This window comes from Chanodichthys erythropterus, chromosome 19 (assembly GCF_024489055.1).
Source record: "Chanodichthys erythropterus isolate Z2021 chromosome 19, ASM2448905v1, whole genome shotgun sequence".
NCBI lineage: Eukaryota > Metazoa > Chordata > Actinopteri > Cypriniformes > Xenocyprididae > Chanodichthys > Chanodichthys erythropterus.
In genome coordinates this window covers 23494904-23510322 of record NC_090239.1, presented here as the reverse complement: position 1 = coordinate 23510322, position 15419 = coordinate 23494904, and the positions used below count along the sequence as shown (strand labels likewise).

The 15419-nt window shown below is 33.2% G+C and overlaps 1 protein-coding gene across 2 annotated transcripts; it reads right to left on the bottom strand.

The window, feature by feature from the left end:
* Positions 1-5: 5 nt before the first annotated feature.
* zdhhc16b (zinc finger DHHC-type palmitoyltransferase 16b) lies at positions 6-14803 on the bottom strand. 2 transcript variants are annotated; one of them, XM_067368810.1, is made up of 11 exons: positions 14657-14803; positions 10446-10690; positions 9257-9451; positions 7056-7144; positions 6524-6552; positions 6308-6441; positions 5762-5842; positions 2217-2302; positions 2013-2136; positions 230-300; positions 6-143 (listed from the first exon to the last, which is right to left on the bottom strand). In XM_067368810.1, exons 2-11 carry the CDS (start codon positions 10683-10685, stop codon positions 41-43), a joined length of 1152 nt encoding a protein of 383 aa, XP_067224911.1. In that variant the 5' UTR covers positions 10686-10690; positions 14657-14803; the 3' UTR covers positions 6-40. The 2 variants fall into 2 exon arrangements, with proteins under 2 accessions (XP_067224911.1, XP_067224910.1); XM_067368809.1 differs by lacking the exon at positions 5762-5842.
* Positions 14804-15419: the final 616 nt, after the last annotated feature.

The window sequence follows — 15419 nt, the reverse complement described above, 5'->3', positions numbered from 1 at the left end:
TGTTAAGAGTCTGATATGAGCGGATCTGATCATCATGACGTCAAATCGCCACGGTGTTGTTCCTGTATACAGGACAGTCCCACGTCAGGCTGTCCCCGTGAGGAAGATGACAGGAGGGCAGCAGAACCCGTGTTAGCCAGTCACTGAACGACAGGGAAAGCGATTATTACTACGTACAGATTTAACTAAATTGGGGAAAATAAGAGTAATAATATGGTAAACACCTCACCTCTGCTTCTCAACACCAAAAAACCTTCTCCAGTTGTTCATTTTTCCATGGTGGTATGGATTACGGAAAATCTGTGAACATACAGTCGAGTTCACGACAAAAGTTATCTTCAAACATCAAAATATATGTATTTATATAACTTCATCTCTGGAAAAAAAATTAAAAATAATAATTATATATATATATATCTATATATATATAAAAAGAAGAAAAAATTTTAATATCACTAATAATAACTTCTTATAATATATTTTGCAGTTGTGTTTTGTGCTGTTAGTTTTATATATCTCTGAAAGCAAAAACGAAAATGAAAACCAATAAATAAATGAACAAAAACATGAAAACCCCAAATAATAATATTTAATAATAATAATTATAATAATATTAACAATGCTATTAATAATATTATTAATAATGATATATATGGAAATTTGAATTTTTGCAATTGCATTTTGTGCTGCTTTAACTCTGAAAAGCAGATTAAAAACAAAATATAAAAACTTTTTTTTTTATAATACCAATAATAAAAATAATAAATTAATAATACTATTATGAATAATAATATATTTGGAAAACATTTGTGGTGCTAGTCATCTCTGAAAAGCAAAACATTTAAAAATGAACAAAAAACCTACTACTACTAATAATATTAATTATTATTACAATCTAATAATAAATAAATTCAATCATTATTAGCTTTGTTGTTATTATTATTTTTATTATTATTAACAGATTTGGAAACTGTTATTTTTGCAATTGCATTTTGTGCTGTTAAGTTTAATGATAAGTAAAATGAAAAAGTTGTTGGAAATGTATATATATATAATCTTCATATCTGAAAAGCAAAAATTGAAAACAAAATCTAAATACCCCCCGCCCCCCCCAAACACACAAAAAAATTACATTTTTTTTATAAATAACACCAATAATAATAATAATAATAATAAATTACTATTTTTATTAATAATAATATATTTGAAAAAGGTTATTTTTGCAGTTGTTTTGTGCTGCTAGTTTTATATAATGTCATCTTTGTAAAAAAAAAAAAAAAAAAAAAAACATTTTTAAATACTACTACTACTAATAATAATATTAATATTATTAATTATTATTATTATTATTAGCATTGGTCAATCATTATTATCAGGCTTGTTATTATTATTATTTTCATTATTATTCCTAGATTTGGAAACTTATTTTTGTGATTGTGTTTTGTGCTGCTAGAGTTACAGAAATGACAAACTTCAGCTTTTAAAGGCGCAGTGTGTATATTTTAGCGGAATCCAGTGGTGAGGTTGCAAATTGCAACCTTTTGAATCCCTTTCGAAGCACACGGAGAAGCTACGGTGGCCGTCTGGCCGACACAAGACAAAGATGTTGTCGTCTATGACAGCAGAGAGTACGTTAGCCAGTCAAGCAATGAGGTTTCTTCTTACTTCTAACAAAGAACGGTCTCTGCTTCTAATAAACCTGATGAAGACTACTACTACTACGTGTGTATAGTGACGGTGCAAGCTGCCTCTAAAAACAAAAACGATTTAGAAGAACAACATAATGATGAATCGCGCTCTGTAGAGTGTTTGTCCGTTTAGGGCTGCTGTAGAAACATGGGGACCTGCGGTGTATGTAGATAGAAATGACTCATTCTAAGGTAATAAAAACGGATCATTATGTCAGGTGTTAATGCACCACTGTTATGTATATTATATTGCATGTCTAAATAGATCCTCCTAAAATTGTACAAATTGCATGTTTAAGTGTACACTCGTGTCTTAGCCCTTACTTTGCCCCTCAGTTTGAGTCGTTTCCTCTCTCTGCGGTTGATGTGTCTCTCCACACTGGTTTCTCCTCTGGTGATCAGCACTGCGTGCCACAATGTGAGGCTTCCCAGCGCCACAGCCACCGAACTGTTGAGAAGAAAACACAAGTTAGAGAATAAACACGTGCATTAAAGACTAATATGTGAAAAAGTAATAATAAGTCTTACCTCGTCAACACCCACAGATAAACGAGGCTCTTATGAACCATCCTCTCCTGATGGCTGAAGGCAGGTGGAGGCGTCTGATACGAGCTCTTCAAAACAACAACAGAAGAAGAATGGTCAGATGACTCGCTTTTATAAGATCATCATGTCGTCAGAACTAACCTAAACCGACAGTAACGATTGAAAGTTTAGGGACGGTAAGATTTTTTAAATGTTTTTGTTTGTTTCTTTATTAAGTTTTTACGCCATGTTAGCATCATGGCTATTTACATGGCAAAAAAATGTTCAGTATCATCCAAAAAATTTACATTATATTAAACATTTCATCTTAACATAAGATAGAAAATCTAAAATACATTCAGGTGGAACATTTCCAAATATTCCATGCAAACTTGTTTCTGTTTTCTAGCAGCTTTAAATGTTTTTGAAAAAAGTCAATTTTCACATTTGTTTGATCAAAAATGCAGTAAAAATTCTAGTAAAAATATTATAAAAAAAAAAATAGTAAAAAATATTATTGTAATTCAAAGTAGCTGTTTTCTATGTGAATATATAGTAAAGTGTAATTTATTCCTGTGATCAAAGCTGAATTTATATGATTAAAAATACAGTAAAAATCACAAAATATTATTAAAATTTAAAACAGCTGTTTTCTATGTGAATATATTGTAACGTGTAATTTATTCCTGTGATCAAAGCTGAATTTATGATTAAAAATACAGTAAAAATCGCAAAATATTATTAAAATTTAAAACAGCTGTTTTCTATGTGAATATATAGTAAAGTGTAATTTATTCCTGTGATCAAAGCTGAATTTATGATTAAAAATACAGTAAAAATCGCAAAATATTATTAACATTTAAAACAGCTGTTTTCTATGTGAATATATTGTAACGTGTAATTTATTCCTGTGATCAAAGCTGAATTTATGATTAAAAATACAGTAAAAATCGCAAAATATTATTAAAATTTAAAACAACTGTTTTCTATGTGAATATATTGTAACGTGTAATTTATTCCTGTGATCAAAGCTGAATTTATGATTAAAAATACAGTAAAAATCGCAAAATATTATTAAAATTTAAAACAGCTGTTTTCTATGTGAATATATAGTAAAGTGTAATTTATTCCTGTGATCAAAGCTGAATTTATGATTAAAAATACAGTAAAAATCGCAAAATATTATTAAAATTTAAAGCAGCTGTTTTCTATGTGAATATATTGTAACGTGTAATTTATTCCTGTGATCAAAGCTGAATTTTCAGCATCATTACTCCAGTCTTCAGTGTCACATGATCCTTCAGAAATCATTCTAATATGATGATTTGATGCTCAAGAAACCTTTATGATTATTATCAGTGCTGAAAACAGCTTCAGATGTGTGTTGAAACTGTGATACATTTTATTTCTCAGGATTGTTTGATGAATAGAAAGTTCTAAAAGAAAAGCATTTATTTGAAATAGAATCTTTTGTAACATTATAAATGTCACTTTTGATCAATTTAATGCATCCTTGATGAATAAAAGTCCTTTTTTTAATGGAGATTAATTAAAAGTTCTTGCTGACCCCACAGCTTTGAACGGTAGTTAACGTAACAACATTTCTGAGGACTAACTAAATAATCTCCAATAATTCTACAAATCGCATTTCACTAATATTCTAAGCTGCTACAGACATTCATATCTGTGGCTGCAGGTTCACGGGGCAGAGACTGACACTAACTGGTCTTAAAGAGCACCTATTATGGTTTTCTGCATATTCATCATTCTTTAGTGTGTAATGCTGCTGTTTGAGCATGAAAAAGGTTTCCAAAGTCCCTCCAGCGGGAGTTCTTCTCTATATCAGTGTTTCTGAACTCCCTGAAACACCTCCATTGTAGTCTTGAGTTTTCTTCACATAATGTCATCCGAGATGTTCATGTCTTTCTTTCTTCAGTGGAAAAGAAATGAAGAAAAACATTCCAGGATTTTTCTCCATATAGTGGACTTCACTGGGGTTCAACGGGTTGAAAGTCCAAATTACAGTTTCAGTGCAGCTTCAAAGAGCTCTACATGATCCCAGACGAGGAATAAGAGTCTGATCTAGAGAAATTGCCCATTTTCTAAAAAAAAAAATAAAAAATCTTTCCAACATGATGACGTCATGCGTGGAGCATCACACAGCACGAGCATTTGTGGTTAAAAAGTAGAAATGTAATATTTTTTTAGTAAATGTCCGATGGTTTCTCTAGATAAGACTCTTATTCCTCGTCTGGCTGAAACTGACATTTGAACCTTCAACCCGTTGAACCCCAGTGAAGTCCACTATATGGAGAAAAATCCTGGAATGTTTTCCTCAAAAACTGAAGAAAGAAAGACATGAACATCTTGGATGACATGGGGATGAGTAAATTAACAGGAAATAATAATTCTGAAGTGAACTAATCCTTTAAATCTTGAGACTTTACTCTACAATGTTTTGCATTGATTTCCATAGTAAGTGCATTAAAGGTGCCATCGAACGTTTTTTCGCAAGATGTAATATAAGTCTAAGGTGTCCCCTGGATGCGTCTGTGAAGTTGCAGCTCAAAATACCCCATAGATGTTTTTTAATTAATTTTTTTAACTGCCTATTTTGGGGCATCATTAAATATGCACCGATTCAGGCTGCGGCCCCTTTAAATCGCGCGCTCTCCGCCCCCGCCCGAGCTCTCGACTCTATCACTGCGTAAACAAATTTACACAGCTAATATAACCCTCAAAATGGATCTTTACAAGATGTTCGTCATTCATACCGCATGCATGTGTCAGATCATGTGAGTAAAGTATTTATTTGGATGTTTACATTTGATTCTGAATGAGTTTGAGGCTGTGATCCGTGGCTAACGGCTAATGCTACACTGTTGGAGAGATTTATAAAGAATGAAGTTGTGTTTATGAATTATACAGACTGCAAGTGTTTAATAATGAAAATAGTGACGGCTCTTGTCTCCGTGAATACAGTAAGAAAAGATGGTAACTTTAACCTCATTTAACAGTACATTAACAACATGCAAACAAAACATTTAGAAAGACAATTTACAAATATCACTAAAAATATCATGATATCATGGATCATGTCAGTTATTATCGATCCATCTGCCATTTTTCGCTATTGTTCTTGCTTGTTTACCTAGTCTGATGATTCAGCTGTGCACAGATCCAGACGTTAATACTGGCTGCCCTTGTGTAATGCCTTGAACATGGGCTGGCATATGCAAATATTGGGGGCGTACATATTAATGATCCCGACTGTTATGTGAAACTGTTCTTTGGAGGTCTTTTATACAAATGAGATTTACATAAGAAGGAGGAAACAATGGAGTTTGAGACTCACTGTATGTCATTTCCATGTACTGAACTCTTGTTATTCAACTATGCCGAGATAAATTCAATTTTCAATTCGATGGCACCTTTAATTGTGGAAATCAATAACAGGCTGAACTTGTATTTAACCCGGAACACTTCCTTACAAATGCCCTCTAGCAGTTTCGCCCAGCATGCACCTGCAGCCTCTATGTAGTTTCTACCTGCCGCAGGAATGGGATATAGATTAGCCCCGCCCCCGGGACCAGCTCCCCTTGTGTGTGAATGTCCATATACCTGCCTGCCTACAACAACAATACAAACACAAGCCCACCATAAAACAATCTCTCATTATGATGATTTAAAGGTTTATTTTTGAAAGAAATTAATAGTTTTATTCAGCAAGGATGCATTAAATTGATCAAAAGTGACAGTAAAAACATTTATAATATACAAAATATTCTATTTACATTTACATTGATAATAATCATTTCTTGAGCAGCAAATCATCATATTAGAATGATTTCTGAAGAATCATGTGACACTGAAGACTGGAGTAATGATGGAAATAAATTAAAGTTTACAATATATTCACATAGAAAACAGCCGATTTAAATAACAATAATATTTCACACTGTATTTTTGATCAAATAAACGCAGCCTTGGTGAGCAGAAGAGAACCACATCCTCTGAAAGCTTTCAGATCTTGTAAGTGTCTCTGAATTAAAGGCACCCCAACAGGAAGTCGAGATTGGTGAAGACTGACTCACCTCGATGGCATCATAGGCGTTCAGGAACATGTCTTTGGCACTGATGCTGCAGTAGACGCAGCCCATGGTCATGTACAGACAGAAACTGAAGAAGTAACGGTGGTTGAAATGACCCACGCAGTTATTCAACCAGGCTGAGAGGTCAGTTAAGACGCAAACCACAGCAGGACAATGTCACATGATCATTTTTATTTATTAGCTGCTTCACAAGGATACGACAGTGGTGGTCCATTTTCAAAATACATCTGTGATGGAGAAAATAAAATATGAGCAATATACATGATACAATGTGTGGGTGGGCTTTAGCATATCATTAACTATGCTGTGAAGCAGGTTATCCTGGTATATTTTTCTGTTGAAATTAAAATTTGTGTATGTTAGCAATATAGCGGGTGAATTATGTATATGATGTACATATATGGCTGAATTAAACCAGTATTTACACTTGCCATCGTGTAGCATTTACTACAGTAAAGTTGAGCAAGTGGATCAGGTAATGTGAGCTGGTGTGAGTGAGTGGAGGCGGGGCTAATTTGCATATTCATGGTCTCATGCATACTAAATGAAGCAAGAGTGTCGGGTTACATTCAAGCTATTTTAATTTTTTTTCACAGGAATAAACATTTAAATATGTAATTTTAGTGATCAAGGATGAGTTTTAAGGGATCAAATGATTGACTAGAGGGGAACTTTAACTACATACAGTCAGATTCTCTTATATCGCCTTCGGTTTGGTCACTTGTCTTACCTGTTGCAGATACTGCAGTGATGAGTTCTTGCTGGTTTGGGAACTATGCATTTTTTACAGATTGTAACAGTTGGTATATCACTCTTTTCCTAAAGCAAAAGACATAAGCATGCAACAAACACTTAACGAAATGTTGAAAAATTGAAAATAAAAAGCACACAATGAATGGATAGGCAAAGAAATGGCTTTTGCAAAGAAAATGTTGAAGCTTAAGTGCCACTAGCTTCACTAAATTTTTAATTGGTTGGTAAAGCAGATAGTCCCACCCCCAACTCATCATTGGTTGAGCCAAAGTTGCTATATCAGCCAATAGAGTTCCACAGTGTGTCTACTTTTTCTGCGGACTTGATTCCGGAAGTATTTTCTTTCATAAGGATGTTTTAAAAAGTCTATGAGATGGCAACATTACAAAAACTGGACAAAAAGACAAATGTACAACATTTGTGAGCATAACTGCATTAATGAGGGAAAGAACTACAATCCCATGACAATCAAATTAAAAACAAATATTTATATACATATATATGGACTATATGCACAGAGTGTTCTTTAGAGATTCCGCATTAATATAATCCAGCTGGGAAACTTCCGGTGAGAGTCATTTACTGGTGTGTTGAGCATCAGTAGTGTAATACTTAGTTTATAATCAGAATATAGTCACTTAAATAGTCAGGCATAGCATCAATTTAGTTATTCAAACACAAGACGGCATTAAAAATAAATAAATAAAGACATTCCTCAGTGTTCCTCCTCGACTAAATTCAATTCAACCATCAGTTTTCACACTTTTATGTGAAAAAAAGCTTCAAAAATTAAATATTTATTGTGCACTTTAGTCAGATAAATTGAATAAAGTGTGCTGAAATCACTGATCTTGTGCCGCTCTGACTGACAGCTGCTGTGATTATAAAGAGAGAGCGGCGCTCGCTTTCTGTGTCATTCATTCACAAGAAAAGTTATTGTTTTTCAGCAGATTTTTTGAGTATTTCATACTTCACATTGAAAAATGTGTTTTTAAACCTAGTTATTTTATAATGTTTAATATTTAGTCAAAAACTAAGTGAAAAACGATTAGAGGAAATGGCTGATATATGTGCAAATAAATGCTGCTCTGCCGCCACCTGCTGGTTAAAGTGGTAATTATTGTCTTTTTTATTTTTAAATAGGTTTTTTCTATCAAATGTTGAATTTCCTACATTTTTAAACGTTCGGTTTTACAACGGAGACAGTCTCAGAAGGATGAACAGATAATGTTTGTGTTCATCACATTAAAAATAACAGTTGAAGTGCTGGAGAAAATAATGCGTGTGTGTGTCTAATTACAGACAGCGTTTTTAAACGATCCCATTAGCTTCGTCTTTATTGCAATCAATAAAACTGGTTTACTGGCAAATTAGGTAAATGTGAAAACTGCATTAAAATATGAATACAACATTAAAAAGTCAACCATTGATGGTTTTGTGTCTACAGAATGAACATTTAACAGTTCACCGGAAATGCCCGAGCTGGCTTAACCACAACCAGGAAGTAACTGTGCGTATAGCCTATTGCATATATACAAATATCTATGTAGATTAAGAGCATAGGGAGACTCGATTACAACATTCACAGGATTGGACCGAGTAATTTGCTTATTTTAATTTTCTGAATGTTTTTTTTTTTATTGCAGAATCATGGGTAATGTAGTTTTTCACCAGGAATTACATTGTTAAAGGGATAGTTCACCCAAAAATGAAAATTCTGTCATCATTTATTCGCCCTATAAATATCTTTGTTATGCTGAACACAGAATGTTTGTAACCAAGCAGACCTCGGCCCCCATTGACTGCCATAGTATTTTTTTCCTACTATGGTAGTCAATGGGGGCTGAGATCTGTTGGTGACAAATTTTTGATTTTTGGGTGAATTATCCCTTTAAACACGATTTTAAAATAAGTATGCCATTGATTAACAATCTCGTAGCTCTGTCGTTAACAGTTTATAAGTTATTAAAAAAATAATTTCCCAAAATGAATGTGATTTTTACTTCCAGAACCCAATTCTTGTGCTTTTATTCTTACTTAAAATGTAAGAATACAGAAAAGGTCTACAATCTAAAACACTTTATTTATTATACATAGGAGATTTCGGCTCTTCGCCTTGGTCAGAGCTTACTTAAAATGTAAAATAATGTGAAAAAAATGTGAAATAACTTCAGTCACCTGTGGCGGGAAACCCGGACACGTGGTTGTAGCTTTATAGTAATGGAACACCAGCATGAGGAGGTTCCAGTGGCCGTAACAGAGGTGCCAGAGGATCCAGTGAACGGGATACGTGCTGAAGATGATGGGAAGAATGCACAGATAGACGATAATCACGATGGAGCTGGTCAAGACGATCACCAGAGACACAAACACCTTCACAGAGGAAACACAGATGAGGGATTAGAAATGGTCAATCCTGTGAGCTGTTAAAGTTTAAACACACATTCAGACACGAATCTGGATCAACTGAGAATCTTTAAATTCAAAAATTTAAAATAGAGATCATGATTCTCCCACAACTCCGAATAGATTTTCATTTTGAGGTTATCTAGAGGTTCTGACAGTTTCTTAGGCTGGTCTAACAGCACTCATCACTGTCAATATGAGTGAGCTGGCCAATCAAATCAAAGAAGGCGGAGCTTAACGTTCACAGAAAGATGAGCGCGACTCCAATGCTTTAGTTTTAGCAGTGAAAGAGTAGACTATGTGGCGAGTAAGTAGATAAACATTTAATATTTGATGACTGTTATATCCAACAGTAATATCCATGATGACAACTACAACATTTTATATTTCACCGTTTTTAATTGAAAACATGCTATTATTCGATTAGTATGATATAATTAATGTAATTCATTACTGAATATGACACGACAAGAAGTGTTTTTGACATAATTAGACTTACAAATAAGTGAGTGAATCTAGGCTATTTGTTTTGTTTTTTTAACTATAATAACAACAACAGAACTGGAACTTTTACCATTCTTATTTCTTTTTTGCAATTCCCTTAAATCCCTTTTAATTATTTAATTCCTTTTAATAAAAAAAAATTACCCAATAACTTAAAAAATACTTTTAATTAAAAATACTTAAATACTTAAAAAAAACAATAATACCAACGTGCCTTGATGCAGTTTTAAGCTTTCCGACACAGCCAGTGACAAATATAGGGACTTTATTAAGTCACTTGTCGCCACCTACTGGTGTAACAATGTAATTTGAAGCATCAAGTCGCTTTTAAAAGGTGATTTGCTCCATTTTGATCACTACCGTAGACATCAGTGTTTATATCCAAACTATAAACATTTATCCCAGTATTTCTGTTCCTAAAACTATAAATAAAGAAAATAGATTTTGTTCTGCCTACCACTCCAAACCAGCGGGTCATATTGTCCACCAGCCAGTAGATGGGCTCAAAGACACAGTCGAGCACCGTGTCTGAATTGGTCAGGACGTTGTAGTACAGGGACTTCAGTAGCACCGTCCCATAGTTCCACAGGTCTCGTACTCTGCCCGACCGCTTTCTGCGTCCCCGTCGAGGGCAGAGCCGGAACCAGCGCAGGAAGAGACGCATGACTTTGGAGAGGTACCACCTCCAGCTGCGCATCCCTCCTTCAACACACACACACGACAGAAGCTCAGTGTTTCTCTTCGGTGTATCACACACAAACACAGGTCACAAACCCCCTGACCTCCACATGAAATCAGCAATACCAGCTTCTTTTGACCTTTATGGTCTTCATTAACCACACAAATTCAGCCAATCAGTAAATAATACAGCCTAAGGAACCAAAGATGTTGTAAACGAATAAAAATGATAGTTAACAATAATAAAACTATTAATTATCTTTTCATAATAGCAAAATTAGGCAATGTCTTTTTTCTTTTTTGTTTTATTACGAAATGTGATATAGTAAATAGTAAATATTAATAAATATAAAAAAAAAAAAATAAACACACACGTATAGAAGATATTAAAGAAAAATTTACAATAAAATAAGTAAATAAATAAGTTAAAAAGTAGTAAACAAATTCAAAATGTTTGTGGGGTTTTTTTTTTACATTTTGAAATTATTTTCCACTTTTTTATTGCAAGATATTTCAGAAAGAAAAAAAAAAAAGTTAATACGTCCATACTTAACTTTAAAAAATAATATATTAAATAATATTAATCATAAAATAATTTATTATCAAAATAATAAACACACACACATAGAAAATTACAAGACATTCTGGAAAAATAAATAAACAAATAAATAAATTTAATAAAAACACACATATAGAACATTTTCCAAGATATTTCAGAAAAATAGTAAATTAGGTTTAGGGTTAGTAAATAATAAGCAAATAAATAATATAAATAAATATTTTAATATAAAAAAATGTAATATGTTCAGAAGATATTACAAAACCTTTTATGCACACAGAGTGTAATTAAAATCCTTACCCAACTCTTATGTTTTCTGATTTTCTAAGCAAATAAATGCATTCAAACCGAACTCAATGAAAATTGTTCTTAGCTTGTCCGTATCAAGAGAGAAACTGTCCTTGAGACCAAGAGATCTGCAGAACTGCAACTACAGACACACCTTCTCTGACACAGAAAAGCATTAGTTTGATTAGATAAAAACGTAGCGAGATCAAAATACCCGGTCAAGGGGAGGATAACTATTGCGCAGGATTATCAACTAATGTCCGAGGCAGAAAAAAAACACTCTAAATATTTGATCAAGTCCTCGGCGGTTCACCTTATGTAACAACAACCAACTTAAGAAAAGTTTCAAGTCACAAGACCACTGAAACCCAGCACTGGATGCGCTTCCTCTGGAGGACAATAAGCGTCCATCTGATATGGCCAGTGGCTGATGAAAGTGAGTATTAGTTACAAGATTGAGGCAGTATTTTTATCCGTGTCCCATGGGGCCATCAGGACAACCGGACACACTTCATTTTTCCAAATGTCGCAGGTGGAAGGTGAGCTTGTGGTTAAGACAATTACATGCTGTGACGTGATGATGATGTCATACTGATGTCACATGGTGTCAGAAGCTCATTACCAAGTTGACATGAGGAAATGCAATGCTTGTGCAAACTGTCAGGTCAGGACACAGATTTTCATACTATGATGAAAGAAACGGAGTCATCTTCGATATAAAATAGCACAAATGGAAGTATGGAGATTATGCAGAGACCAAAAATATTAAATATATATTTTGAGCTTCTTGTCTAGATTAAACAGTACTGGAGTATTTAATGCTTCTAATAAAATCTGGTCAAATGCATAAATTACAAAAATCAATAATATACCATATGGGCCATTCTACAGAATTGGTGAAAACTGCTGTCCGACAACCATAAAACATTTAAAAAGCATTTAAGTATTAAAATTTTAGATATTTACTAAGATCCTTCTATTGTCTATTGAATCCCACAATAATATTTAAAATATCAGTAAGATTAAAATATATAAAATCATCATTTATTGAGTACTTTCAATTGGGAGGTGGCTGTCCAGAACCCTGACCCCTAAATTTCAACTTGTAAAAATTTGTGAATTTTTTTCCAGGTTTTTTTCTATTTTCTATTTTTAATTTTTATTTTTAAAAAGTGAAGTTAAAATATATATATATATATTTTAAAATGTTATTTTTAAATCATGAAATGTTATGTAAAAAAAAAAAAGAAGAAAAAAAAAAAAGTTTTTTTGGTGCTCGCATTTTCACATCACTACTGAAACAGTGTGTGTTTGAGTCATTGTCTGAGACTGATTTTAACACACTTCTACATTTCTGATCAGGAAATATTCCTGTGTTCCTCCTCTCACAGCCTCTCTTTCACAGCAGATAGATCATCATTTTGAGTTAAATGTGCTCAAAAGTCTGAAAATCTGTGTGGAACTTTAAGGAACGTCACTACCAAACACATTTTTCTGCAATTAAGCAAACGTTTTTTGGGTGTTATTCCATAAAATGAATTTTTTTCTATGTGTACAACTGTTCAGAACTGTGTTAGCTAACCATGCGCTGATTATCATCATTGAGCAGCTCAAAAATATCGAAAATTGTCACTACCGAAACTTCACCACGTTGGTTATGACATCATTGTTTTGGTAGTGACAAAAGGGAACATATAATCATTTATTTGGGGGAAATAAATAAAATTTGAGTACAGTTATGCAAATCATTAGTGTTTTAATATGTTTGAGTAGTGTTTAAGTATGCGAGTTAAAATCATATCATGTGATGTGGTCGATACCAACACATTACTGTCACGACCGAAACATGGGATGTTTTGTTGAAAATAAAGTATATTGAATGATCAACTAAGATGTTATTATAGTGTTTAGTTCAATGTTTATTCAAACTAATGAATCCGTCACTGTGAAATCAATATGATAAACTAAAAAAAAAGATTTGATTCAAAATACAACAAATCTCATGAATTACACTTGAAATATTGTTCAAATTGTAATTGTTATTGATTTACCTGTGAAAACTTTTTTTTTTTTTTAAATAGCAAAAATATATATTTACAAGGTAGATGTAAACAAAATCTTAATAGGTCAATGTAACCCTTCTTGTTAAATGATTTATTATTGTGTTTCAGTAGTGACAAATTTGGGGAGAGGAAAAATATTCTGAAAATACAATATGAGAATTAACTGCACAATTACTAGAAATGTGTACCTTAGATATTATACAATTTGCATACATACAAAATTTGTGGAAAAAGACATTTTTCCAATCCTGACTTTAACCAATTCTGTAGAATGACCCGTATATCCTCAGTAATAAAAAGTAAAAATAACAAGGGTGCCTTAAAAAAATGTAACCCAAATTTGTTCTAAAGAGAAATTCGTAAATAGGCACAATACGCATTTCATATTCATCATTTACTCACTGACAGCCTCCAGACTCAAATGACTTAATGTATTCTGTGAAACAGAAGTCAGACGAATTAGAATGATTTTAAGATGTAATGAAAAGAGGCTGTCAGTCCCTAACAATCTGCATCAGATCTCCTTTTTAAGGGTTTGCAACAGCATGAAAGTAAGGCATGCATTCAGTCCACTGAACAGTAAGTGAATGTCTGCATGGGAAGTTCCTTTCCCTTCAAAAATAAGGAGCTTTGCACTGTAATTGGAAAGGCTTAACCTTTTTCACTTCTTACAGCACAAGACTCACATATCCTGTTAGCAAGTTTACTTAACATGCACTTTATTTCAGGTGATTCAGGAGTAAAGCAACTCCACTATTAACCAGAGTCTCAAGTGCACGTGCACGTTTGCCATCTGTCTGCATGGAAACCCGCACTTGACCTGGTTCCACTGCCATGGTTATGATTGACACACTGTAACACTGATCTCAGGTGTTCACTTTCACTTCTGATCAAAAGATAAACTTTCCATTACGACAGCAGAACAAAGACAATGCAGGTCAACGAATGGACGAACAGAGCAGTAAAGAAGCACATGAAGAATGCATAGTAAAGTAACGAGGGCTGCTGTGTTTCTGCTGTCACGTGAGGATGCTCGGAATGCACAGGCAGGTAAACGTGAAAAATGAAAATGGTACGTACCGGATCCGGTCCTGCAAAGTTTTTCGGTCGAATCGCTCACACACTGATTCAGGTCATGTTCGCTGTTGAACGAAACATGTTAAGTATGATCACACATTCAATGTAATCCACCTCTCCTCTGAGTGCATTCTGTGAATGTGAACCGAGTGTCGATGGAACTTCCGGTGTTTACAGCAGAATTCAAAATAAAAGTCGCGACAGCAGCGCTTGTAAACTACACCGGACGTAAAAATCTCTAATTTTCTCTGCATAAAAAAGTTTTTCAACGATAATGTGTAAAATTCAAGACAGACCTACCATTGAAGTCTATGAGATCGTAAAAGGCACAAGTTAAAAATAAATAAATACAATAAAGATCTAAAACAACAACAATAATAATAAAAAATACATATAATAATAATAATAACAATAATAGACCTAATAAAGGTTGGACAGTTACATGAACATGAAAAGCTTTATAATTTATACTTTTGTTCTCATGTCTAAAAGGGTTTCAAAGTACTTTTTTAAGATCAGTGTTACAGAAAGCAATATATAAGGGTTTTGGAGGGTTTTAACACTTTAACAGCTTAAAAATAAGATTTGATTATCTATTTAATTGTGTAATTATGTGTTAACATAATAATTTAATCAGGCAACTCTGCTTAATTGTATATTTATAAAACTTAAACTAGAAAAATAATAAGTAAACAATACATTTGTAAATAAGTAAATACATTTTTCTTGTTTAATTATAATAAACTGATAGCAAACATCTATGTTT